General features: G+C 34.5%; 1 protein-coding gene across 1 annotated transcript in view; it reads left to right on the top strand.

Moving 5' to 3' along the window:
* Nucleotides 1-26,481, top strand: part of PTPRQ (protein tyrosine phosphatase receptor type Q) — a 213,167-nt gene that overhangs the window by 55,571 nt on the left and 131,115 nt on the right. Inside the window, exons 18-25 of the mRNA XM_024122873.2 lie at nucleotides 11,011-11,171; nucleotides 11,872-12,017; nucleotides 15,953-16,121; nucleotides 17,593-17,883; nucleotides 18,152-18,427; nucleotides 18,801-18,952; nucleotides 23,223-23,364; nucleotides 25,768-26,037. Of these exons, the coding sequence (XP_023978641.1) occupies nucleotides 11,011-11,171; nucleotides 11,872-12,017; nucleotides 15,953-16,121; nucleotides 17,593-17,883; nucleotides 18,152-18,427; nucleotides 18,801-18,952; nucleotides 23,223-23,364; nucleotides 25,768-26,037 (1,607 nt within the window). The remainder of the gene's footprint in view (nucleotides 1-11,010; nucleotides 11,172-11,871; nucleotides 12,018-15,952; nucleotides 16,122-17,592; nucleotides 17,884-18,151; nucleotides 18,428-18,800; nucleotides 18,953-23,222; nucleotides 23,365-25,767; nucleotides 26,038-26,481) is intronic.

Below are 26,481 nucleotides of genomic sequence, written 5' to 3' on the forward strand. Positions count from 1 at the left end.
CTTCAATTTGTTAATATGGTGTATCACATTGATTGATTTGCATATATTGAAGAATCCTTGCATTCCTGGGATAAACCCCACTTGATCATGGTGTATGATCCTTTTAATGTGGCGTTGGATTCTGTCTGCTAGTATTTTGTTGAGGATTTTTGCATCTGTGTTCATCAGTGATATTGGCCTGTACTTCTCAGAACTTCTGCTGCCAGTGTCCTTGTCCTCAGGGTGAGCCACAGCCACCCCCTGCCTCTGCAGAAGACCCTCCAACACTAGCAGGTAGGTCTGCTTCAGTCTCCTATGGGCTCACTGCTCCTTCCCCTGGGTCCCAATGTGCACACTACTTTGTATTTGCCCTCCAAGAGTGGAGTCTCTGTTTCCCCCAGTCCTGCCAAAGTTCTGCAATCAAATCCCGCTAGCCTTCAAAGTCTGATTCTCTAGGAATTCCTCCTCCCGTTGCCAGGTCCCCAGGTTGGGAAGCCTGATATGCGGCTCAGAACCTTCACTCCAGAGGGTGGACTTCTGTGGTATAAGTGTTCTCCAGTTTGTGAGTCACCCATCCAGCAGTTATGGGATTTGATTTTATTGTGATAGCGCCCCTCCTACCGTCTCATTGCGGCTTCTCCTTTGTCTTTGCATGTGGGGTATCTTTTTTGGTGCGTTCCAGTGTCTTCCTGTTGATGATTGTTCAGCAGTTAGTTGTGATTCCGGTGTTCTCAAAAGAGGGAGTGAGAGCCTGTCTTTCTACTCTGCCATTTTGAACCAATCTCGACTTCTAGATTTTTGAATCAAAGGGTGATAACTGAGATTTTTGACACCATTTTGCTAAGTTAGAAATAAAATTGAAAGTGAAAAAAATTAATGAAAATGAGAATCAAGACTTTTCTGGCTGGGGTTCCAGCCCTACACTTGTGAGAACAACGTCATTACTCTGTATGCAGTTATCTCACAGCGATCATGCTGTGTGAGTTCAACTCCCCAGTAGTGCTTTTTCTCTCCTTTGATATCCCTTTTCTGTCTCTCTTTCTAAGATGGATTATAGATACAGGGGAAGCTCTTTTGTGATTGGTCTGTTCATATTTTCTATTTCTTCCTGGTTTAGTCTTGGAAGGTTATACCTTTCTAAGAATTTGTCCATTTCTTCCAGGTTGTCCATTTTATTGGCATAGGACAACCATCAGAATGGGAGAAAATAGTTGCTTCTGCCTAATTGTTTGTCAATTTTGTTTATCTTCTCAAAGAACCAGCTTTTAGTTTTATTGATCTTTGCTATTGTTTTCTTTGTTTCTATTCCATTTATTTCTGCTCTGATCTTTATGATTTATTTCATTCTGCTAACTTTGCGTTTTGTTTGTTCTTCTTTCTCTAGTCCTTTAGGTGTAATGTTAGATTGTTAACTTGAGATTTTTCTTGTTTCTTGAGGTAGGCTTGTATAGCTATAAACTTCCCCCTTAGAACTGCTTTTGCTGCATTCCATAGGTTTTGGAAGCTCACTGAAAGCAGGATGAGGGGATCTCAAGTCTGGGATATGGTAGCTCTTCTCACCTGGCTTTTGGGAATCATCCTGGGACCCATCTCCCATCATAGCTTCTAGTTTCAAGGTTTTTATTTTCTGTTTTAGCCTTGATCCAGCCTCAGGCTTATTCTAGTGCCCTGGCTCTCTCAGCATGTCTGTCTCAACCCTCAGGTAGCTAGATGCTCTTGGTCATTTTCTCTGAACCAATCTGTAGTGTGCAGGACTGGGAAGGTGACTTCCACACTGTTCCCTAGCTCTGGATGGTCTGCTAGAAGAGCCCTTAGATCTTACGGGGACATAAGTAATTACTGGACATAATTACTTACTAGATATAAGTAATGCCATATGGAAGACAGAGATTTTCTAAGAGGTTTGCCATTTTCCTTTCCATCCTGAGAAGAAGGAGCTCTACGCTGGTATTTCCTTCACAAACCTATTTGTTTTCACCACACTACCCTCCACTTAAGATCCCAGGACACTCCTGTCTGAAGGCTTTGTCGTGTTCTTTCTCTCACCTTTTCTTAGTGGAGCAAAACTTTTTCTTGTTCTTGACTGTTGAAAGCTTTCTTTTTGCATATACTTCTTCCTTTCTATACCATGACTTATTATAAAACTTTACGGTGTAAAATCATGCAGGATTGACTCTCGATGTGGAAAGAGAATGTAAAAAACACTTTTTCCTCAGTAGAACTTGGCTTTATTTTACACACACACACACACACACACACACACACACACACACACACACACACACACACACACACACCCCACACACACACATAGGGAGGGAGAGGGCCAGAGAAGAGAGAGAGAGACAGAGAGAGATTGAGATCCTATCTGCTTCAAGATCTGGTTTGTTAATTGCTGTATCTGGAACAGAAGACTTCTTGGCTCATAATTGAAGCTAGATATTTGTTGAATGGATGAATGAATGAAGAATATATTTTAAGAGTTAAAAACTTAATATAGACTTACTAGCTTTTCATTTCTGGCATAAGAGTAGTGATGCTTTTCCATACAATGAATTCCTTCAATTGAATAGAATTAGGTCTTATAAAGAAAAAACAAAGAAGGAAAAACACCTTAACATGTTCAAGAATATTATCTTTAATAGACTGAAATATACAAATGGTAATGGAGTATATACAGAGATATTTTTAAATTTCTAGCGTCTTCTTCCCTAAGATACCTGTTGGAACCACTGTAGTTAAAGGGATAGTCATAATCATAGGTTCTTTCGTATCACTGTCACTAATCACTAATGCTTTTTTTGAACTCTTGCTGTATCAGTTTTACTGGAGAGAATAGGAGGCATGTATCACCATATAATGGACATGAATTCTGAATCAGAGAGACATAGGTTTGAGTCATGGCACTGCCACTAAATTATCTGTGTTATTCTCTTAAAATACTGTATAAGTGGTGGCTATCTTTATTAGCAGAGTTCCTGTTTCAGGGGTCCATATTTCTCTCACAGTTCTCAATTTCCATTATTTTAGTTCTTTCAATAACTACGAACTTCTTTTAAAAACAACATCTTTGGATATTTGCTGTTTTCAGTATGTCTGCAAATTGCAGGTTACCTGTTATATTTGTTATACTGGTGACTCCTCCCTTTGTCATGAGTAGTTCTTTACAAAATAGCTCATGAGGGTTACTGTGCAATCATTTTATAACCACTGCTATGTGAATCACATTTGATTTGTAGATGGCATGTTCAGAAATCTTCTTTAACCCATTGCATTTTATATAAATTTATTTATTTATTTATTTTTGGCTGTGTTGGGTCTTCGTTGCTGCTTGCAAGCTTTCTCTAGTTGCTGTGAGTGGGGCTACTCTTTATTGCGGTGTGCGGGCTTTTCATTGCAGTGGCTTCTCTTGTTGCGGAGCATGGGATCTAGGCGCGCAGGCTTCAGTAGTTGCGGCATGTGGGCTCAGTTGTTGTGGCACGCAGGCTCAGTAGTTGTGGCGCACGGGCTTAGTTGCTCCACGGCATGTGGGATCTTCCCGGACCAGGGCTCAAACCCGTGTCCCCTGCATTGGCAGGCGGATTCTTAACCACTGCACAACCAGGGAAGTCCCGACCCATTACATTTTAAAATAATGTTTTCTTTTAAAGTTTTCTTTGTGAAATAACTTTTGTCATCTAAGTAGCACTTTTTCCTCAGTAATACTGGTAAATTATGTTTATATGGTTTCAAATGAGAAGCAATCCTTTCATTCCTAGGGCGACCACCATTAAATAAATGAATTTCTACTAGAGCCCTCTTGGCGTATTATTTTAATACACTTTGGATTGAGGTGTGGTATTCTAGTAAACTGATTATACAACTTATTTATTTATTTTATAGTTGAATTCAGCTTGGATTTGTTTAGCAATTTATAATGTCAGTAAAATTTAACAGTAGTTTTCTTCCTTGTTTATAAAACTTTTAAGTGAATGGCCCATAAAATGTAGCTAAAAGACTGTGGAATGAAAGGGATGCTGAAAATTCTAGCTTATATACAAACCTTGTCTTTTAAATGTTTCTTGGTCTTCTTGGTGGTTGTTATGAGAAGTAACTTTGAATCAGTCAGTCTGACAAATGTTTATTAAACTCTGTGGGGAGATAAAAAATATATAGAACCTTAAAATGATTGTAGACTAATTAGAGATAAAATATGCCCATGTGAGATAATTTAAAAATAACTTGCTGAGCAATATATTAGGAAGTCAAAACAGTTTCACTGCAGCATTTTATTAAATGTCACTGGTCAAATGATTTCCCCTGTAGCATAAAAGCTTACCTTTGGAAATGGCTTTCATTATGCTAAAAAGATATGCTTAGTCCTATTTCTTGCACTTTTCTAAAAGATTTTCACTCTATTAAAACTACCTAATGGTTTGAACATATGATATAGATCAATAATCGGAATGGGAAGGGGGCTGTTTCAAATTTCCTGAGTTTACCTCCGATTTGGAATGAAGTTGGTAAAGGCAGATTGATAAGTCAGGAGAACATCTCAGTGGGAACAGTATATGAAGGCTTGGAGGCAGCATGAATGAACTGTGTCAAGAAGTTGATAAGTAGCATTGTAGACATGAAATAGTGGGGCAGGATTAGGATGGTGGGAGATACAAACACAGGTGGATGGAGTGGTTGAGTGTAAGCGTGCTTTTGATCATTTAACCTGAGGTTTCTAGTGGGATATTAAGAACTCTGTCTCAGCTCTTTTTTTGCTAATCATTTTCATGAATGACTTAGATGAAGCTTGGGTACCAAGGCGACAAGCAGGCTATTGGTAGGCCACCCATGCTTTGCTGGACCAGCAAACTGTTAATAAATTCTGAATAGAATTGTCAGTATAGTGGGTAGATATCTAGTGAAACTTCAACTTCCTTTGTTAGTTACAAAAATCAGAATTCTTTTGCCATATTCCCCATGAAAATAAATCAGCAGGAATTAAATAGAGGTGGTCTTCAGGTGGAGCATCTGCTTTGCAGTTTACCTCAGTTCCCACCACACTGTTTTAAATTCAGTCATTTTAGTCATTTACTTTGCCTTTGTGGATCTGGAGTTTTTATACCTTCAATTTCATGGGTCTTCTCATCCCATTTGTGAAATGTACAAAGCTAGGAAAGATTGTAATTGGGGAACAAAACATCTTGGAGAGCTAAAGAAAAGGACTCAAGAGGGATAGTGGAGTAGTTAACATTTTGGGACAAATGCTGTGTTTGGTTTCTTACCTGTTTTCTTACTTGTTTTTCATGACAAAACAAAGTGAAGAATATTATCAGCATTTTATAGTTGTGGAAATTAAGTCTTGATGAGGTTAAGGAGTTGATTAAGGTTACAGAACTAGAAGATGACAGAACTAGGATCATAACCAGATCCGTAATCCTCTCAAATCATGCTTTCCCCAAATCACTAGGAATAAGTGTTATAATTGCCCTTTGTTCTAAAAACTCAACAGTTTGCTTATAGGATTGGGGAAGTCTTAGTTTGATAACAGTATTTGTGATTAAAGACTAATGGAGTTACAATAAATTAAGCTTAGTGCGTCAACTCATATGGCATATTTCTACCAAAAAACAATCACTGGCTTGATATTGTTCTGCATTAGTTCATGGACTTTATCCCTTATGAGAGCATGATCATACTGTTTTATGTGTAAACCAGTTGAATTACTGGTCCTCACAGTTACAATGGTAAGTGGACAAAGCAAGCTTGTTCAGCAAGGAGTGATGATGATGGTGGAAATATTCAGGATCAAGGCATATGATAAACTATTAAATAATGGAAATAGGTGTTAGTCAAGATTCTTTTAGTTTCAAATGATTGCGCCCAACCTAAATTGGCTTAAGCAAAATAATGACATATTTAGCTGAAAAGTCCAGGGGTATACTAACTGGATGTAGAAACTCAATTTCATCAAGTGTGGTTAACAGCAAGAAGCTTGGTGTGGGCAACAGCAAGATGGCCCTGTGTCTTGAGTATAATGGCACAGGAGGAAAGTGGAAAGAGATGAAACTGGAGGGGTGGGCAGGCCAGATACATGGAGACTTGAGGCTTGAATAAGGATCTGTCTGTGTCTGTCTGTCTGTCTGTCTCTCTCTCTATGTGTGTGTCTATCTAGAGAGAGAGAAGAATGAATCTCAGTATTGAATGGGATTTTTAAATTTTATTTTCATCACTCACCCAAAGATTACACCCAGGAGAAAACATTCAAAGGACTTTCCATTACCCTTGGAATAAAATCCAAATGCTTTATTTTGGCCTGTGGGATTGTGCCTGTCCTCAGGGGATGAAATCTTTCTCTTCCAGCTCAAGTACAGTCCCTCCTCCTGTATTCTGGACCCTAATTCCTATATTGGCTTCAAGAGGATGGTTTATAAGTGTATAAGTGAGCTGCAACCTCATTCTCCATAGTGGCTTTCTCCTCTAATCTTATAAATGTGTCTTTTCTGCTAAATGCAAACAAGCAAAACAAAGTCAAACCAAATCACATGAAATCAACCAGCCAAGCAAATGATGACAACAGGAATAAGAGTAACAATAAATGAATACCCTGCTTCGACTCAGACTTTCTCTGAGATTCTAGTAAAGCTTTAGGATCATAGAATATGCAGCTATTTATGCTAGTTTGGGGTTCTTTGATATGTAATTATTAACCTACTGATTCAATCCATCTATGAAGAGTAAATATTCTAGAGTAATTGCAACATAGAAGACCAGTGTCATTGGAGTGGGAAAATTAGTGAAGTTGCTGGGTCATTTGAGAGAGAAAATGATTTGATAGAGTCAAGTAAATGCATGTTGAAATTCTTTATTTTGGGGAGTGGTATTTAGTGAGTGAAAGGATTAGTGTAGAATATTTAGATAATAGCAGATTAAACTTTTAAAAATAAATTCATAGGAATGTACAGGAATGGGTGTATCATCAGGCTAGATTGCCCACATGGAACAAAATATCAAATGATGAAGATTAGAATTGAGACCATGATCTTTCAAAGGGTCTCATACCTTGTCTAGGAAACCATTCATGTTCACATTTAGGGAAATGGGGAATTTTAAGTCTTTCCATATGGTTTTGATATTCATGGTTCCTCTTTGGCAGTTGTTGCTTAGCATAGTCTTGATGTGATAAGAAATGAGTAAAGGAATTGGTAAAGCAGAGCAAAGAAACTGCTGTTAAACTCTAGAATTTCCTTTATGCCCTAGATGTCAAAATGTGGTCTGTCTTTTGAAAAGAAGTGTAAATTAACTAGGAAATAACTTCATCTTAAAGACTCCATTAATTTCATCCCAGTATGTGTTCTTGATGTTACCAATGAGTGTAGACAAACAGAAAAACTCCATCTTATATTTATTCAGAATAATTTCAAAGTCATTCAAATGCTCTTGATTTCTCAAATTCAAAAAGGCTTTAAAAATGTTCTAATGAGTTTATAAGTTAAATCAGTAAAATGATAGCACTGAAGACTCCCCGAGTTTTTTTTCTTTCCTCAGTTTGAAAATCTTCACTGCGTGGGAGGTTTGGCTGATTTTCTAAGTTATCTACTTTATAGGTTTAGTATTGTGTGACATTTATGGTCCTTCCATTTCCACACTGTTTGTGACTTTGGATATGTAAGAGTTAGACCTGATCTGTCAGGTGGGCCCTCTCTCTTCCTCTTCCCTCCTCAACTCCCTATATTCTACTCTCAAACCTCACAAACTTGCTTTCTAGTGAACAGTTTCCTGCACCTCTGGGGGCTGTGCTTTATTCTCCTTTTCTACTCTTTGGTCACAATTAATTTCCTCACTCATCCTTTCTCTTTTTCTTTGCTTTTAGCCACTAGGGGAAAAAGTACTGTCCTAAAGGGGATCACATTGTTATTAATGAATTGTTTTATAATTATTTACTGCTTTGTCTCTCTATTTTGAGGGTAAGGCCTGTCTCTTACTCACTTAATAGTTCCTGACATAAAATAGGTGCTCAAAGAATGTTGCTGAATTTTGTTGAATATTGATTGTATACATATCATTACTAAATACAGAAGGAGTGGGGAAGCTATCTATCTTTCTCAATTTGGAGCACTATCTAAAAGAACGGTGCCTCCTTAACTCCCCGACATATACTGTATTCCATTTAAAAGACTAAAATAAAGTATATAAAAAAAAATTTATGTATAAGTTATTCCAAAAATTGGACTGCAAATGACCAATAAGAAGATAATCTGTTTTCCTCATGGTCAGAGATGTGCAAATTAAATAAATGTTTCTGGTCAGTTAAATTTGCAGAAATTAAGAAAATTAATATCCAGACAGGTGGTGAAAGTTTGCACACTTGCTGTGACTCCAGATAATAATGATTTATTAATTATCATTAAAATAAAAATTTTATAAAACCATTTGACTCAGTCACACTATTGGGAATTTAACCTGCAGAAATAAAAGTATTGTTATGGAAAGATATTTGAGTAAGAATGATTACTGCATCACTGATAGTAATAAGAAAAAAAAGGAGAGAAACAACCTGTGTTAATTTATAGAAGGAAGGCTGAAGAAATATGCTATATCCAAATTAGGCAACTAAAAAGAAAATAATGGTATAGATTATTGTTATTAACATGAGAAAAATCAAGATATAGAAAATATACTTTTATAAATGGAAATAAAACGCTGTAGTGGAACACATCATAATCCTATTATAATATTTTTAAACTAATAAGAACAAAACAGACATTTTTAAACTAAACCAGCTAAAACCGGGAGTAACAACTGACTCCAGCAGCGTCAAAGCTGGGTTTCTTATGCATGGGAGAAACTGTAGGCTTGCCCATGAGATGGCTCTTCAGAGAGCGGAGAGATCAGGCCTCAGCCCACAGGTTTCTGTGTGTTTCCGCCAATGTGGCAGCAGCATAAGAGCAAGGAGGGTGGAGTCGGATCCTTGGGAACAGCATCACTTCTCTTTCCTTTTCCTACTTCTGGGTTCTCAGTTTTATGGCAGACCATCTCTTAGGTACCCAAGATACATTCTGAACTTGTACCAGAAGTTGAAGCTTCAATTGAAGTTTATCTGTGCTCAGATATTTTTCTACCATAGTTATTAAAATATCAGCCACAACTCTAAACTACAAACGCCAAACAGACAAGACATATCAGTATTTGAAAAATATTTGTTAGCACTGTTTTGTCCCTGGAGATAAACTGGAGTAGATGTGGAAACTATACCTATGTATGCTGAGGTGGACTATTGAATTTGTTATTCAGATAATTTATAAAGACTATCTTCTTTTTACTGAAATATCCAGATATTTAAGACAAAATTTATATTTGACCTGCATTTTCCAGGTAATTGCCTTGATTCTGTGTTACCCATGGAACATAATTGGGGTTTTTCTTATTGTAGGCAGATCCTTATCTGCACTATTTTGCTGTGAAGACCAGGGTAAGAAAGTAGTCATGCAAGGCAGCAGATATTATTAAAAATATGCCTGAAAAGAAAGTTTTGAAACAGATATAATGCAATTAGGTTGCTTTAGCTAATTTCATAGCTTTAGAGGTCTGAATTGGACTAGCTATACTGTAGTGTTCTAATGACCTGTGACCAATGACAGGAGTATGCAGTTGGGTAAAGTTTCTATGACAAGGCATCTTTCTCAGACTAATAGCCTAATAGCCACAGCATTAAGAGTTTTAAAAGGTTCTCTCCTATAGTCTCAGCGAAGTCAAAGAGACAACTCAGCTCTCCCTATGGCTTCTGAAAAAGGATGTCTGATGAAACTCTTTCAAATTACTGAATAGCCTGGCTAATCCTGCCTGTCTCTAATCTCATACTCTGAATCCATATTTCTCACTATGGTAAGCTTTCCAGCTATTTTTCAGATAACCATACTTATATTTGGAGTGAATTGATGCTTTTGTTATGGTAAAACCATGGCTGAATTGTATCTCTTTGTGGATATCCTTAATTCACTTAAAATCTGTTATTCCCCTTAATGATTCAAGGATTCAAATACTTCAGTGGTAACGAAAATGCATTTTATGTTCAGAGGGAATATCCATTTACCTCTTGGACGCCTTGTGCTTCTAAAGAAGAAAAAAACGAGATTACATGAGATATGTATCTTTTCTGTGATATTACTCGTATTTTCATATCTAAATTCTTTAATAATTAATTTATTGCTCTTAAAAATCAAAATTTCTTTTTAAAATGCATAGTTTTCAGTACCATTATATACATATTCATTCTTTAGATTCTAATCTATACCCAATTCTATGGAAACTGAATTAACATGACTGAAATTAATTGTAGTGCTGTATTACTTAGCAACAGTATGCTCTTTAGACATTTTCCCCCTCTGCTGGCATTTTGGTACTTACTTGGAGCGTTTAAGTCAATATTTACTTTCTTTTCTGAAGTGATATTTCAGATACATTTAAGATTTTGAGTGAGAAATGTGAACTTTACTTTTTGCTTTATACATACATTATTTTAAATCTTGTTTCTAATTACATAAATAAAGGATAACCCATACTCATTATTTTAGATATTACTATTCAGGTATTTATCATTTGAATTGGTCTGAAGTAAATGTTACTTTTGTACAATATATGTAAAATGTGTTTGATAAATATAAGGTATAAATTAGATTTTGCCAACACTTCAGAAGAACACATATTTTAACAACTAAAACATTGGTATGAAAAAGAATGCTGTAATTACTTTGAACACACAGAATTCCTAGAGAGCCATTAAAACCAGTCCAAGCAAACTCTTAATATGAACATCCTATTAACACTTGATTGAATTACTGAATATACTTGAAAACAAAAGAATTTACTCACTGAATTATTCTGAAATTTGTTCTTTTCAGCATTTCTGGATAAGTAGCATCTTTATCCCATTAATCCAGATTAATATCTGTGCATAAATGTTGCTTATTTTTAATATACTTGTACTCAAAATGTATCTGTCAAACGTATAATTTAAAGGTCAGTTGTGCAGATAATCCTTTTTTTTTTTCCTCTTAGGGATAGATCATCATTAAAGAACATTAATGTAACTGAAACATCATTAGAGTTTTCAGATTTGGACTATCATGTTGAATATAGTGCTTATGTAACAGCTAGCACCCGATTTGGTGATGGGAAAACGAGAAGCAATATCATTAACTTTCGAACACCCGAAGGAGGTGAGTTCTTTTGGATGTAGGCCAAGTAAAAGAATATCCTACTCAGAAAAAAAATGTGTTAAATATGTCTTATTAAACCTAATATCTGTCACGGTTACATGCAAAATTGCTTTTCGGTCACTGTCTAGCTATGTGATGTTGGGAAAGTTAGTTAATCTCTCTGTGCCTCAATTTCCCATCTGTATTATGGAAATGATATGTTACCTACCTCACAGGGTCCTTATGAGGATTAAATGAATTTATATTTGTAAATGCACTCAGCACAGAACTCAACACTTAGTAAGCATTTAGTGTGTTTTTAAATGAAACAAAGTAAAATGCATGAAGTCAGCTCTCTGCCTTTGTCCTCTATTATTCAATTTCAAAATTGCAAGTTAAATTGGAATTTCATATTATGCATTCTATATCGGAAACTTGTCATAATGTTGTTTTCAAATCTAGGGCAGTAGGCATGCTTTAGAACTGGGATAGTGTTTTATGAGTAAGAAATCCGTCTGTCTCTGCTTAGATATTGCTATGGTAGAGTGTTTCGGGGATGGCCCAATGAGCCTTATGGATTTCATTTCTGATTTCTAATTAGATATTATTCTCAGTTTTTAAACAATTATCATAACTAATCAAAGGCAGGTAACATTTAGAACATTTTACACATTTTTTGGAGACACAAGTACAGTTTTTTGTTCAATCACTTGTTTTCTAGCACCAAGTGATCCTCCCAAAGATGTTCATTATGCAAACCTCAGTTCTTCATCAGTACTTCTTTTTTGGACGCCTCCTTCAAAACCTAATGGGATTATACAATATTATTCTGTTTATTACAGAAATACTTCAGGTACTTTTGTGCAGGTAAGACTTGAGTTTTCTCCTGCTTCTTTACTTACATCCTTCAGCTCTGTTGATAAAGACTTGGCATGGTAGAAAAAGTTGCTTATCTTACATTTAGAATTTTGTGTAGACATTTTATAGAACTGCCATTGACATAGAAAAATGTGGTGGAGAAATAAATACATTTTAAACTGTCTAAGCATGCACACATATACTCAGACACACACGTTTCTCTATCAGCTTCAAATGTGTTACCAACAATGAAGCTGCCACCTTTTAAAAATTCTGTATATAAATATAGCCCTGAGTGCCTCTTCTCCAAGAAGTGTTCACTAGAGAGTTAATGGTTTCATTTACCCTCAATTATTTCTCAGCTAAAAAAAAATTTCTTTTTGTCTGTATATAATATAAATAGTTTTCATGTTTGGATGTGTTTGTGTGTTTTTCTTCAATTCTAAAAATATTTTCAGTTGTTAGCAGGAAGGCTTATCATCATCATCATCATCATCATTACTTCGTATCAGATGTAATGAAACTATTAAAATGTGCTTATTTAACTTGAGGTATGCAAGGTTATAGGGTCGCACACTTTGCAGATGGACACTTTCTGAGATATGAACAATAACAGTTATAAAAATAGCTAAAGTGCATTTCGTTTAGAGAAATAGTTTTAATTTTTCAGCCAAATTCCTTTATTTCTCCAAACTCTTTCACAGAACTCTAGTAGATGAAAAGATTAAAACTGGACTGGTTGTGGTTGAATCAGGAATGGGGAGAGTTGGAATATAACTTGGAAAACACTCATTTAGAAGAAATACTGCAATTTACAGAATATGTGCCTTACTGATAGGAACTGTTGACTGCATGTTGATTATGACTCTGACCATTATTAAGTGTTTGCATCCTTTTAAGCAGAAGGAGGATAGAGATAAGTTATTAATTCTAAGCTGCCTAATTCCATTTGTGATTAACAACCCATGTGTAGCCACTAGAGTTAGTTCTTGTGAGCAGAAATCTCTGGGACTAAAGTATGACTTGCTTTAGTACAGTTTAGGCTAATGAATAAGGTCAGAGCAGAACTTTGCAAGCTGTCTTAGGCCTTACTCAGCAGTGAGTAAAAGACAGTCCAGAGGTTGGTTCTATTTTTATATTCTGCTCAAGGCCCTCTCAGGGTGGGACTGCATAAGAAGAGAGGATCTGTTTGTTTAACTCTGTACATCAAGCAATTTTTGCTGTTCCTTTTTGTTCTGCTGTATTTGGGGAAGAATGGGGATCAGTGTGCAATTTTTTTTGTTTTTTACCACAATGTGTTTACAAATTTAATAATGTGTCATTATGTCATATAGGCCATTCAAATTGCAGATTTTTTTCATGCATTTAACCAATATTCAGTATTCAAAATCAGTAGTTCTGAATCTTAGCAAAGGTTTTGCCTCTGTACAGTTTACTTTATGGCTTGTCTCTGATTCAATCTTGGTTCTCTTTGTCCACATCTAGGTAATCGAGTGTAAATGTTTAACTATGATTTCAACATGATTTTATGAACCTTCTTATTCAAACCTGAGTATATAATATGATACCATTTGTAATTCATCTATCTTAGAAAATGTAATCTTTTATTAAATTATCTTAAGAGTGCTTTTAAGTGTGACAGCTGCAAGAGGGCACACAGGCTAATGATGTTAAAACATTTCTTATATTCCTTGAAGTTCATCCGTGCTTTAATTTATTTCTGAAGTTAATGTTAAATATAGCATAAAAATCTTCACTACCTAATTTTCTATTTTGGATTGGTAGAGTCGAAGAAATCCTCAAAATGAAAATTATGGAGCAGAACAGATGTATAGCTGTTTTCTTCCTTCTCTTTCTTCTTCCCATAGAACTTTGTAGCATATCTCATGCATGGCACATCATATTCTGCTTTCTATTCCTGGTATCTGCTACTTATCTTAGTTCCCTCATCCCATAGCAAATAACATGAAGAAATGAGTTGTGTGTGACGCTTGTCTTTCCATCCCCTGAAGTCCTCTGGTACAGTATGATAATGCTCAATAAATGTTTTAATCATAGAACATAAAATTCTTATACCAGATCAACATTATTTTCAGTACTTAGTTATAATTTTGGAGCACTTGAGTTTGTTGTGAAGTGATCTTTCCTTCTTCTGACTTTGTGGAATTTAATCTCTTTGCTGCTACTTGGCAATACATCTTGTCCCTCCTCCAGTTGTGGTATATTGTGTTTTGTATAGTGTATTAACTCTTCTACATTTTAACATTTACCCACTTATGTCTCCTCAGTTTGCCTGACATAGTGTCTTTTATTAAAAAGTGTTAAATGAGTACTGGTTGATTAATCAAATTTGAGAAGTTTTTACTAAATACCTTCTGACTGTATTCATATACACAAAGAATAAACCTTAATTAGATAATTTGAGCCACCAGACATTTTGTCCAAAAATAAATAGATGAATGGAATAATCATCTGGATAATTGGTATAATTCTAAATTTGTTACATGTCTGTGCATGTTTACTCACACTCAGCATGAATAACTTCTGGGTGATTAAAAATAATTTGTTACTTAATATTGTCATCAAGGTCGGTCATAGGTAGTCGGAATAAATTTTATAGCAAAGAAAAATCAAAAAGCTCTATTAATATTTTAAGAGAGAATTTATGTAAGCCAGTTATGCCATGTGTAAAGTAGATGTGTTGGAAGATATTAAAGTTCACAGATCATATTTTGTGTGAGATTAAATATGTTTTAACTTGTCTGTTCCTAAATAAGTCACCATAAAAGTAAAATAGATCTTTTCTGACACTTACTCTCCCCCACTCCCTATACTGGGAAAGAACCACAAAAATTTGCTGAAATTTAGTTTGTTGATACATTGCAGAACCACGATAACTATAAATTTTAGTCAAATTGATTATCCTATGTTACTAATTTTAATGAACTTTTTACTAATTACCGGTTTTTTATCGTGTGCCAGAGATGGTATTGTTTTATATGCTTTATATTATCTAATTCTCAAAAGCCCTCTGTGAAGTGGAAATGATTATTCCCATTTTACAGTTGGAGAAGCTTTGTGATCAGATGATTTATCCAGAGCTATTGCCAGAATTGAATGCAGGTCTTTGGACTCTAAGGGCTTTGTGCAGATTGGAATGATTCAGATTTCTTAGTATAAGTAGACATTATTATAAAATTATTCATACTTAATTCATATTTAATTACCTACATGACTTTTTTTTAAGTCTGTTTTCCTTTATTTTAGAATTGATTTTGACTATGTGTTTTGTGTTTAAAATTTGGTCAAGGAAGGGATGATTGTAATTCCTTAATTATCAAAAAATGCCTTGGGACAAATATAACTAGAGTCAGGCAAGAGAATTTTAAAATTTCTCTTACTCAGCACATATGAGAGTGTATCCAACTGCCTTCCCATTTCTCTACATGATTGTAGAAAAAAAGAGGGTCTGTGAAAGATGAATAATAGCCATTTGAGTTCATAGAAAGAGGTGAACACTTTCGTAATTCCTACATTGTTAACAGAAAGAAAAAACTTAAAATTTTTATAATACTCCCAAACTTGTTTAAAAATATATAGTCAGTGTTTTGAAAAATACTTGAATGTTTCATAAGGGAAACTGACACTGGTCAGCACATTGTAGCATTTCCAGTTCACCACTTGAGCTTCCTCACTGCAGCTAAGCTTGGAGCTTTTGCTACTCTGTATGTTGATTTAATAAAACTGCTACCATCTATTCCTCTTTTAGTACAAACATATTTCCAGTTTAATTATTGCAATAAAAAAGTTCTTTGTTTATTTTCCTCAAAAATTAACATATTAAAATACTGAGGCAACCAATCCATGAATAATAATTACTTTGAAATGCTCATATATACTAAAAATATATTCTGAACAATTACAACGATATGTTTATTTTTCAGAATTTTACACTCCATGAAGTAACCAATGACTTTGACAATATGACCGTATCTGCAATAATAGATAAACTGGCAATATTCAGCTACTATACATTTTGGGTAACAGCAAGTACTTCAGTTGGAAATGGGAATAAAAGCAGTGACATAGTTCAAGTATACACAGATCAAGACAGTATGTAAATGAAAAGCATTCATTAATGTTTAATAGGATTAATTTAAAACTTTATAATTATTTCAGAATCTTTTTCTATTTGTATGTATTGGTAATAAAATCTGTGTTTTATTTAGGCACATTTAACCAGCCATAGAAGTTTGAAAATGCATTTAATATAGCTATAAACCTATTACAGTAGTAACAGCCTTTTCTATTCCTGAAAACTGCTACCATCCATTTATAAAAATTCTGTCACTTTCATTGCTTCAAAAGATGTCACAGCCATCGGTTATGGGCATGAAAAAAACGGTTGCGTATGTGGATGGATTTTCCAATACTTAATCTCCATTTGCTCTAGAAATGACATTTTTTTCTCTCTAACAACTTGTTTCCTTTTCAGTCTTTGAACCCACAAAGGATTTTATGCAGCATCTTTGTTCTTACTGTGTTTGTGACTAATATGTCCAAAATATCTTTTTTTTAACTCTGGAAGTTTCTCATTTGTGGCTTCTGCAGAATCCTGTTTGTGTTGAGTATTCAGAAAACTATAATGACTGAAGCTCTTGCTGTTTTTTAGGTTTCAGTTTCAAGAATACGATGATACATGGATCATTGTCTATTTCTTCTTGTGGTTGTTTCTATGGTCCATTTATTTTTAAAAGATTAGTCCTCTTACTGAGAAATGATACTGACCTAAATTTCTGCTGAGAGTAGAATTCCATGTTTATTATTTGAAGGTTATAAATTTGACAGATACTTTAAGTATGAGGAATGAATGTTCTCCTTGTTGTTGGAACAATCTTTTAAATTGTTTACTCATTGATCAGCAGAGTAGATATGAGATGTGGAAATACAGGTTTGGGGAGTCTTTAGCAAAAACGTTTAGTGCAATTTGTGGTCAATATCATTTCAGTCATTCTTTAAATGCAGATCTTTCCCAAGGTTTTCACCAACCTATAACGTTTTATCAATTATTATTATAGCACCATGAATAATAAACACTGTGCACTGTTCCCAGTGAGAGGTCCTGGATGACTTCATATGTACAATAAGGATAATCTTTAGAAGAAAGAAACTAAAAGTATTGTTTAGATAATATACATTATAAAAATATTTAAATATCTGAGTATACATGCACACATACATGTGTGCATACTCATAATCTCATACACATAATTTCCATCACATACTCATAATCTCATACACAGACTCATAATCTCCATCTTGTAGGAAGGAAAAGCCAAGAAAATGTTGTATAAAACAGTTCTCACACATATTAAAGATGACAGGGTTTATTTTGAATGATTTTAATATAATTATTTAGAAGATATTTTGTAGTAGATGATGTTACCACATGTGGATTTAAATAATGTAAGAGCAGGTGATGTAGTAGATGCCATTTCAACAATTATCCTCCGGTTTGTGAATTTACTTATATTTTATTTAGGGTGACTGATGATTTTTATATTTTGCACATTACCTGTCATAGTACCTGAAGGAGTTGTTGGAAACCTGACTTACAAGTCCATTTCGTCAACTGCAATAAATGTAAGCTGGGGCCCTCCGTCTCAACCAAACGGTCTAGTCTTCTACTATGTTTCTCTGAGCTCACAGCAAACTCCTCGCCACGTGAGACCACCTCTAGTTACATATGAGAGAAGCATGTATCTTGATAATCTGGAAAAATATACTGATTATATATTAAAAATCACTCCATCAACAGAAAAGGGATTCTCTGATACCTATACTGCCCAACTACACATCAAAACTGAAGAAGATGGTAGGCTGGACCCTTTTATTGCCTATTAAGCAGATTGTTGGTGTTCTCTTATTTATATTGCTTTCTGATAGAAAACATTATTCTTATCACTACATAGATTCTGTTTGTTCTTAAGTAATTAGCCTTTCAAAAAACACAGTAAGCTCTAAGTTTCTTAAAATTAAAATAATTACCTGTTGATAAAAATTAAGTCCCATTATTATTAAAGCCTCTTCTTCTTGATGCTAATCACTTTTGTTTCATTTAATATTCTTTTTTTCTTTTATAGTCCCAGAAACTTCACCAATAATCAACACTTTTAAAAACCTTTCCTCTACCTCAGTTCTCTTATCATGGGATCCCCCAGTAAAACCAAATGGTGCAATAATAAGTTATGATTTAATTTTACAAGGACCAAGTGAGAATTATTCTTTTGTTACTTCTGATAACTATGTAACACTGGACGAGCTTTCACCATTTACATTATATAGTTTTTTTGCTGCTGCAAGAACTATAAAAGGACTGGGTCCTTCCAGTGTTCTTTTCTTTTACACAGATGAGTCAGGTAAGCCAGAATCCATATTTCTTCCAATGATTTCACTGTTGCAGCACTTGCTCTCTCTTTTTAAGGAACAGCATGGAAAATGAAGGGATATTTGATTGTCTATTTGTAACAGCCTGACAACTATTCATCTGCTTTGCTGAACATTTTTTTTTTAATTTGAGCTTCAGAACAGGGTGTTCTGTTTAAAGCTACTTTGGAACTACTGAGTTCCAAGTACCAAAGCATGATTACTTATGCTCTTTATTTCTGAAATTAAAATATGATCAGTTTATAAATCTTTCTTAACTAGTATCTTCAAGAAGCTAGAGTCACAATGATATTTTTCTGCTAAAAAATGTTATGAATATAAGTTTTATAATGTGTTTTCCTGCAGTGCCTTTAGCACCTCCTCAAAATTTGACTTTAGTCAACTACACTTCAGACCTTGTATGGCTGAAATGGAGCCCGAGTCCTGTTCCAGGCGGTATTGTTAAAGTATATAGTTTAAAAATTCATGAACATGAAACTGATACTATATTTTATAAGGTAGGTTGATGATAACACTATATATTTATTTCAAAAATTTAGAAAGTCAATTAAAGTATTGACATGCAGGGGGCAAATGGACTGCTTTAATTAACACAGGGACCATCTTTTTAAAAAATCTTTTTGGTTTCCTACAACTTAAGGATGCTTGCAGAAAACACAGCAAACCTTTGTCAAATATGGAAGTGGAGTACTTCATATAGCGTTTTATTTAGAATTTGTAACTTCTAGATAGCTATAAGTTAGGAAGTAATTGCACCATTTTGTTAACGCTGGAAAGTATACAGTAAATTTTTTCAGACTATTTAAAACCTGTTATTGTCTTAAGGGTAATATATTTCTACGTTCATCCCCCTTACCCACAGAGGATACATTCCAAGACCTCCAGTGGATGCCTGAAACCATGAATAGTACTGAACCGATATGTACTGTGTTTTTTCTTATACATAAAGTTTAATTTATAAATAAGGCACAGTAAGAGATTAACAACCGTAACTAATAACAAAATAGAAAAATTATAAGAAACCGTAATAAGAGTTATATGAATGTGGTCCCTCTTTCTCTCTCTCAAAACATCTTCTTGTACAAGTTTAATGCCTTTTCTATCTTAACTAAGCACTTATCACATACTATGGAAATAACTTTTACAGTTTGAGGTACAAGAGCAAAACTTGTACATTTTTTTCCCTTCTTCCCAATTTCATAGAATGTCACAGAAGCTTCATTTTTACCGAAGATCTTAGCAGCCTCAGCATACAATTATTTTTTCTTTCCTTATTGAGAACATTTTTCATCTTTTCACTTAAAGGAAATACTTTATGGCTTCTCTTTGGCATCTCTGAATTGCCAGCATCACTACTCTTGTACTTTGGGGCCTTTACTAAGTGAAATAAGGGTGACTTGAACAAAAGCACTGCGCTATCTGACAGTCGATCTGATAACCAAAAAGTCTACTGACTAATGGGTGGGAAATGCTGGACAAAGGGTTGATTGATACCCTGGGCAAGATGGAGCAGGACAACTCGAGATTTCATCATGCAGCTCAGACCAGCTCACAATTTAAAACTTATGAATTGTTTATTTCTGGAATTTTCCATCTAATATCTTGGGACCATGGTTGACTGGGGGTAACTGAAATCTTGGAAAATGAAACTGTGAATAAGGGGTGACTATCGTATTTGTTGTTAAAAGAAGTACCAAGTGAATGTTTTCAACCTGTTCAGAAAAGTGTTTATACTGGACTTCTGTTAACCTTTCCAGATAGCATGTAATCCCACACTAATTGGTCTTTTAAAATATATTATTATTCTTTTCCTTTCAATGCTAATTAGTTTCAATGCTAAATGCCCTTTCACTCCTCCATTTTTAGGTTTCAGAATCAATGAAAAATACCCAAAGAGCTGATGTAACAAAGGGTCTCAAATATACCTATATGATTTCTAGCATTTAATTGCCAAAATATGTTCTAATTAACTAGCATTTATTTGAGAAAGTGTTCTTATTTTTTTTTTTCCAAAGGAAAATGAAGTACTGGAATGCTCTTTAGTTGCAGCAAGGAGAGTGCAAAAACTTTGCATAAACATTGTCCCCAATATTATAGGCATTATAATTTATTGCTGATGCTAAATCATTTTTATAGCATGTGTAGCTTAAAAAGTGAATAGTAAAAATCAGAAGCAGTGTGTAAGTTTATGTCATAAGGAATAATGATTTTCTTTTTGGAAATCAAGATATTACTCTAAAATCTGATAGGCTGAGTAGAATTCAAATTGTATTTCTTCATAAATGTGGAATCTGTTTCCCAGCAGTGTGAAATTCCATTAATGGTGCTGAGTCACTAGCCCTCTAGTATCTATTTCTAGTCTAATCTTAACATTTTCCATTTTTTTTAATGTGCTTTGTCTGTATGGATCACTGGTAAATAGGTATCAAATGGGGAAAAGGAATCATTTTCTATATTTCTATATTTTAAAGATAATAATCTTTATTTTCCTAGGAATGTGATCATTCCTAGGATAAACATGTATGTACATTGAAGTGTGGATGTGTATGTGTGATCTTTTCCTCAGAACAGAGATCTCAACCATCAACACCGTTAGCATAGACATGAATTAAGGACTGTAGCATCACATTTTCTGGTTAGAAGCCTGACTTTGAGACTGATTGTTCTGCCTTAGGGCAGTTGCTTAACTTCTTATGACTCAGTTTCCTCAAGTGCAAAATGGGAGCTGTAAAGATACATCCACTAAAAAGTGAAGATTGTAAGGGAAAATCTATATAAAGCATTTAGAACAATCCCCAGCATATGATAAACATGGTAGCTATTGTTGTTTTTGTATATGGTTTAAAAAAAAGAACAAATTCCATTCAGCATTGTAATAGCACTAAGCCTGAAATGACAGTACTCCTTTACCTGAATATGAGGGTAAGTTATATTCTAAGAGTTTTAGACATCTGTTTTCTCAATAGAAATGCTACCATTGAAATTTCACTAGTAGCAAAGATATAATCTTTATACCATAAAGTATTAAATATATCCTTTTTGGGGTAGCAGGAGTAGTTTTCCTTTAAAATCTACTACTTTTAGTTATTCCTTTTTACATCTATTTTGTCTTCCATGAATTTTCATAGCCTTATTTTCTTTCAAATTCCTTTAAATGTATCCTCATGCCATCTTTTTCCCTTTCTCAACATCTAGTTTTCTTTATCTGCTTTCCTCCCTCTGTGTGGCTTTCTCTTTGAGTGTGTTGTCCTGTTTTCCTTTCTATGTTTTCAGCTACCTCTATGGCCCAACTATTAGTTTCTTTTCTTTTCTTCTTTACTCTTTCAGATTATATGTGAGTTTCTGGAGGCATAATAATTCCAGGACCACTCCAAATGTTCCTGCCATCTCAGTCAATCCAGTTTAATCCATTTGGAGGTAAATAAGACCCAGGTCTGCTGGTAACTCAGGTCACTCACACATACTGAAAGAAATTTTTTATTCAGTAAAAAAGTTCTGTTATGTTTGGAAATATTGCTTACTCATGTCTCCATCTTACAACTTACTTTGTCAGTCTGTCCACTATCCAATAAGCTACTCACACTTTTTATTATAATCTCCTGAGTTCAGTCATTTCTTTGGGTACTTACTCATGCTTCCTAACCAAAGTCAAAATTTTCCTGCTTGTGTTTAATTTCTTCTTAGTATGCAGTTGTTGGTAGATTTCTCTAATTAATATAACAATTCCTTGATGACAGGGACCATGTCTTAATATATCTTTATAATCTCCTGGTTGTCTAACAGTGTGCTTGGTAAATAGTAATTGTGGAAGAATGAAAGGAAACAGCATAATACAGTGAGTTCATAAAGTATGTCAATGACTTGCAAGAGATTAATTTAAAATATGATTCTAACTGTGAGTGCCCTGAGCATTAGTATTCTTGCTAAATTTCTGCCACTGAAATGTTTAATATATAAGTGAAAGTAGTTTATATTTTGGATTAGATATAATGCAGTATTCTTAAAATTATACCACATAGGAGATTGTCTTCTTTTTCCATAGGGTAACTACTCATCTTAAGTGCTCTTTCTATTAGGACAATTCTCTTTGAATGAAGGCTTTATATTTGATGGTAAAATTTTCTATGAGAAATAATATCCTCTTTTGAACAACTGTGATAGCTGTTTTGTTCTTTTTTTTTCATTTTCCTAAAAGATTGCATAAAATTAGAAATTTAGGAGTTGTCTGGGAAAACTCATAATTTAAGCTTCATAGGAGCAGAGGTTTTGCTTCATTCACTGCTGTATTCCCAGTGCTTGCCATACAATAGCTGATGAATAAATTAATTTACACAGAATGCTGCTGAGAATTTAAAAATGAATTTAGATGAATTCAAGACAAATCAAGTACCACTGACTGCTCTTAAGTTGGATTTCAATTGAGGACTTTAATTTTAGCAAATTTTAAGGAAGTAATCAGTAATTCCAAGTAAAAATCAAGGAGACAAAATGAAAACAAAACACTTCAGCTTTAAAAACAAATGGCAATTATGAGATTCTTCAGTGCCGAGAGGGTGTCCAGTTCATCCTTGCTTTATCAGCTGAGCATACCCTGGGGCACACACACAAAATGTTTAATTTTTAAATTTTTTATTAAAAATACCTGTGTTTACTAAATCATAGGTTAAACACAGAAGACATAATTTTGATGTATTAAATATTTCTTCCAGTTATAAATAAGTTTTTTGATGATGCATTGTGACAAAGAATTTTATTTCTGCTTTTCAGAATATTTCAGGTTTTCAAACTGAAGCCAAACTTGTTGGACTGGAACCCGTCAGCACCTATTCTATCAGCATATCTGCCTTTACTAAAGTTGGAAATGGCAATCAATTTAGTAACGTAGTAAAATTCACAACCCAAGAATCAGGTTAGACATGGTTTTGGGGTCCTAAAATGTTTGATTTTGTATTTTAACACTTTTCCCTTTCCTTTCTCAGTTTATGTGACTAATTATCAATATTTAATTGTTCATTCAAAGGGAAGGTGAATTTCAGTGCTTTAAGGATAGGCTGGGTTGTCTTGTTTGCAATCAAATAGATATATATTTACACATGGTTTTTCACTTTGAACTGAAGAAGCTGAAATAAAAGACTAGTGTAGGAGCAAAGTAGGCTTCTAGATATATGTAAAAATTACCTACTTCTTAGTACCATCTGAGACAGCTGGGAAAAAAAGGAGAAATGAACCATTAATCACTTTTAACAGGTTGATTTATATTTTCGTGAAAAAAAATCTGTAATTTTTTAAAGAAGATGTGTTGTGACATTTGAAGAGCACTAGTCAGTATGTAAGCTTTTACTTTCCCATAGTCCATTTGTGACATGTGGAGGAGACTATGAAGACTGAAACACCACTGCTCTAATTAAATAACTTACCTACACATCACCTACATGTCATAACTCAACTGTGTACTGAATAGTTTTAATTTATAACTGATTTAATGATTTAATACTTTTCCTTCTCTCAACTGGACCAAATTTTTAAAGGCAACTCTTCCTCACTTTTTTTTTTTTTGTCAATGAGTATTGAATAAGCGCAAGATCCTGCTCTAGTCATTTCTTCCCTATACCTCTGGGTGTATTTCTTTTTGTTTTAGTGAATCTCTAAATTGAAATTGGAGACCACTCACTCACTGTTAAATTAACCATTTTACATTAATTGATGAATACCTGATACTATTTTCATGGCATGACTATAAGACAGGCTAAGTAAGTAGTATTTATAGTGGATAAGAGTTCATGCTCTGCAGTCAGTGTCTGGATTGGAATCCAAGCTCTGCGACTTGCTAGTTGTATAACCCTGGCAAAGGCACGTGCCTCCTCTGAGCCTCTGTGTCTTTAACTGAAAAGAAACGCACGTTAGCAGTAGCCACCCAGAAGGTTGTTGGGAAAAATATTTGAAAAGATCCATATGAAGCACTTATTAGAGTGTTGGACACACAAATACTAAAAAAACCATTACGGTTGCCCCTGTTCCCATACTTCAGATGAAGAAGCCATGATTCAGGCAGATTAGATGAAAAGGGCTGAGAAAATTAGTGAAGAAACTCAACTGGAACGTCAGCATCTGACCTCTAGTGCAAACTGGACGTGACTGTAGGAAACGCATATCATAACTGAGTGATACTATAGAAAAAGGCTAAACCCATAAAGAAAAAAACATTTTAACTATTTACACATATAGTAGATTGATAAAAATCAAGGCTAATCTTGTAGACAGTATTATGTAAACCAATAATTTTTTTTTACCAGTAAAATAAAATAATTCCACAAAATCCTATGCCCTGATTGGTTAAATAAAATTCTCAACTTGAAGTGTTATCAGCTGGCTAATTTATTGTTTTTAAGTTTGGAGAGTCAGTGAAATAGATGTTCACAAAATCCAGGTTTATAATCTAAACTTAAGTAAATTATCCACTGTCTCTTTTTCATTTATTGGTATTAGTATATGTTTTTGAAAATAGGAAAGCAAATAATTAACCATATTTAACTGCCAGAGCCCTGGATCAGCCGAGAAATTGTCTTTTCTTTCATTTTAAATGCCACACCCCCCCTAAGTTATTCTCCTTTAGTTTTGATGCCTTTATCTTACAGAGGAAGAAGCGTTTGTAAAGATAGAAATTTACGCCACAGGAGGGAACTGTAGGCAAGTCAAAGATTACTTGAATATTCTTTAAGTAACTATGTTTTGCACAACGACAAGTTGTTTCTTTTCACTGCTTGCTGTTTGTAATCCACAAATTGACTATATGCAAACTTTCTTTATAGCTTCCTCTTTTTAGTGTGACAAAAAAAAGCTATGCTAACATTAGGGGACATTATATAATCAGACATTTCCCTGAGAAGTACCCACTTCAGTGAGGCACCTACATCTACGTTTTGCATTAAAAAGTTCCATCATAAAGTATGGCTAAGACTGCTCCTTCCCATTAAGAGGTAAAGAGGGCAGGCTTCCACCACTGCCTGAGCTTGAGGCTGGCTACATAGTTGCTACTGAGGATTTGAGGATGTGATTGCTGCTTGGGCCTAGGAGAATATTCAGTGATGGATTCAGTATTGTAAGGATTAATATGGTAACACAGAAAATGGGCCAACTGCCATTTGATTCAGCCCATGTTAAGAATTTTTTGAGCACACATTGAAAGGTTGGTATGTTAAATTTTTATTGTCTCTACTCCTAAACATGACTTTATCTAGCAATCGCATAATGAAATCATTTATCTACTACATGTGTATAAGTTTTAACTTTGGGCATTTGCTTATCTCTTAAGTTCCAGATGTTGTACAGAACATACAGTGTATGGCAACTAGCTGGCAGTCAGCTTTAGTGAAGTGGGATCCACCCAAAAAGGCAAACGGAATAATTACACATTATATGATAACAGTTGAAAGGAATGCTACAAAAATCTCTCCCCAAGATCACATGTATACTTTCATGAAACTTCTCGCCAATACCTCATATGTCTTTAAAATAAGAGCTTCAACCTCAGCTGGTGAAGGTGATGAAAGTGCATGCAACATCAGCACGCTACCGGAAACAGGTAACTAACGTGAAACAGGTAACTGATCCGAAGCAGGTAATTTACCTGAAAGAGAGAACCTGAAACACAAAACTGTTCCTGGATTGTGTTATACGTTTGTCAATAACCTTTGTAATCTTTATAGCACATTTGTCTAAAACTTTAAAAGAAATATTAAAAAATATAACACATACATTTTTATCCCACATGTTACCTGAGGACCAGCTGTGTGGTCCATTGAACCACCTCCATAGCAATGGGAGGCTGAAAGGAGGAAAAAAGAGAAAATCTGCTTCATTGTGTTTTTACAAGTATCTGTTTCTTATTATACAAACACCAAACTTACTGAATTATGCTTTATTGTAATTTAAAATAGGGAACGAATATGTAACATATATATATACACACACACACACACACATACATATCTTTTTTAAAATTGATTTATGGCATTCTTGATGCTTC

This window comes from Physeter macrocephalus, chromosome 6, assembly GCF_002837175.3.
Source record: "Physeter macrocephalus isolate SW-GA chromosome 6, ASM283717v5, whole genome shotgun sequence".
NCBI lineage: Eukaryota > Metazoa > Chordata > Mammalia > Artiodactyla > Physeteridae > Physeter > Physeter macrocephalus.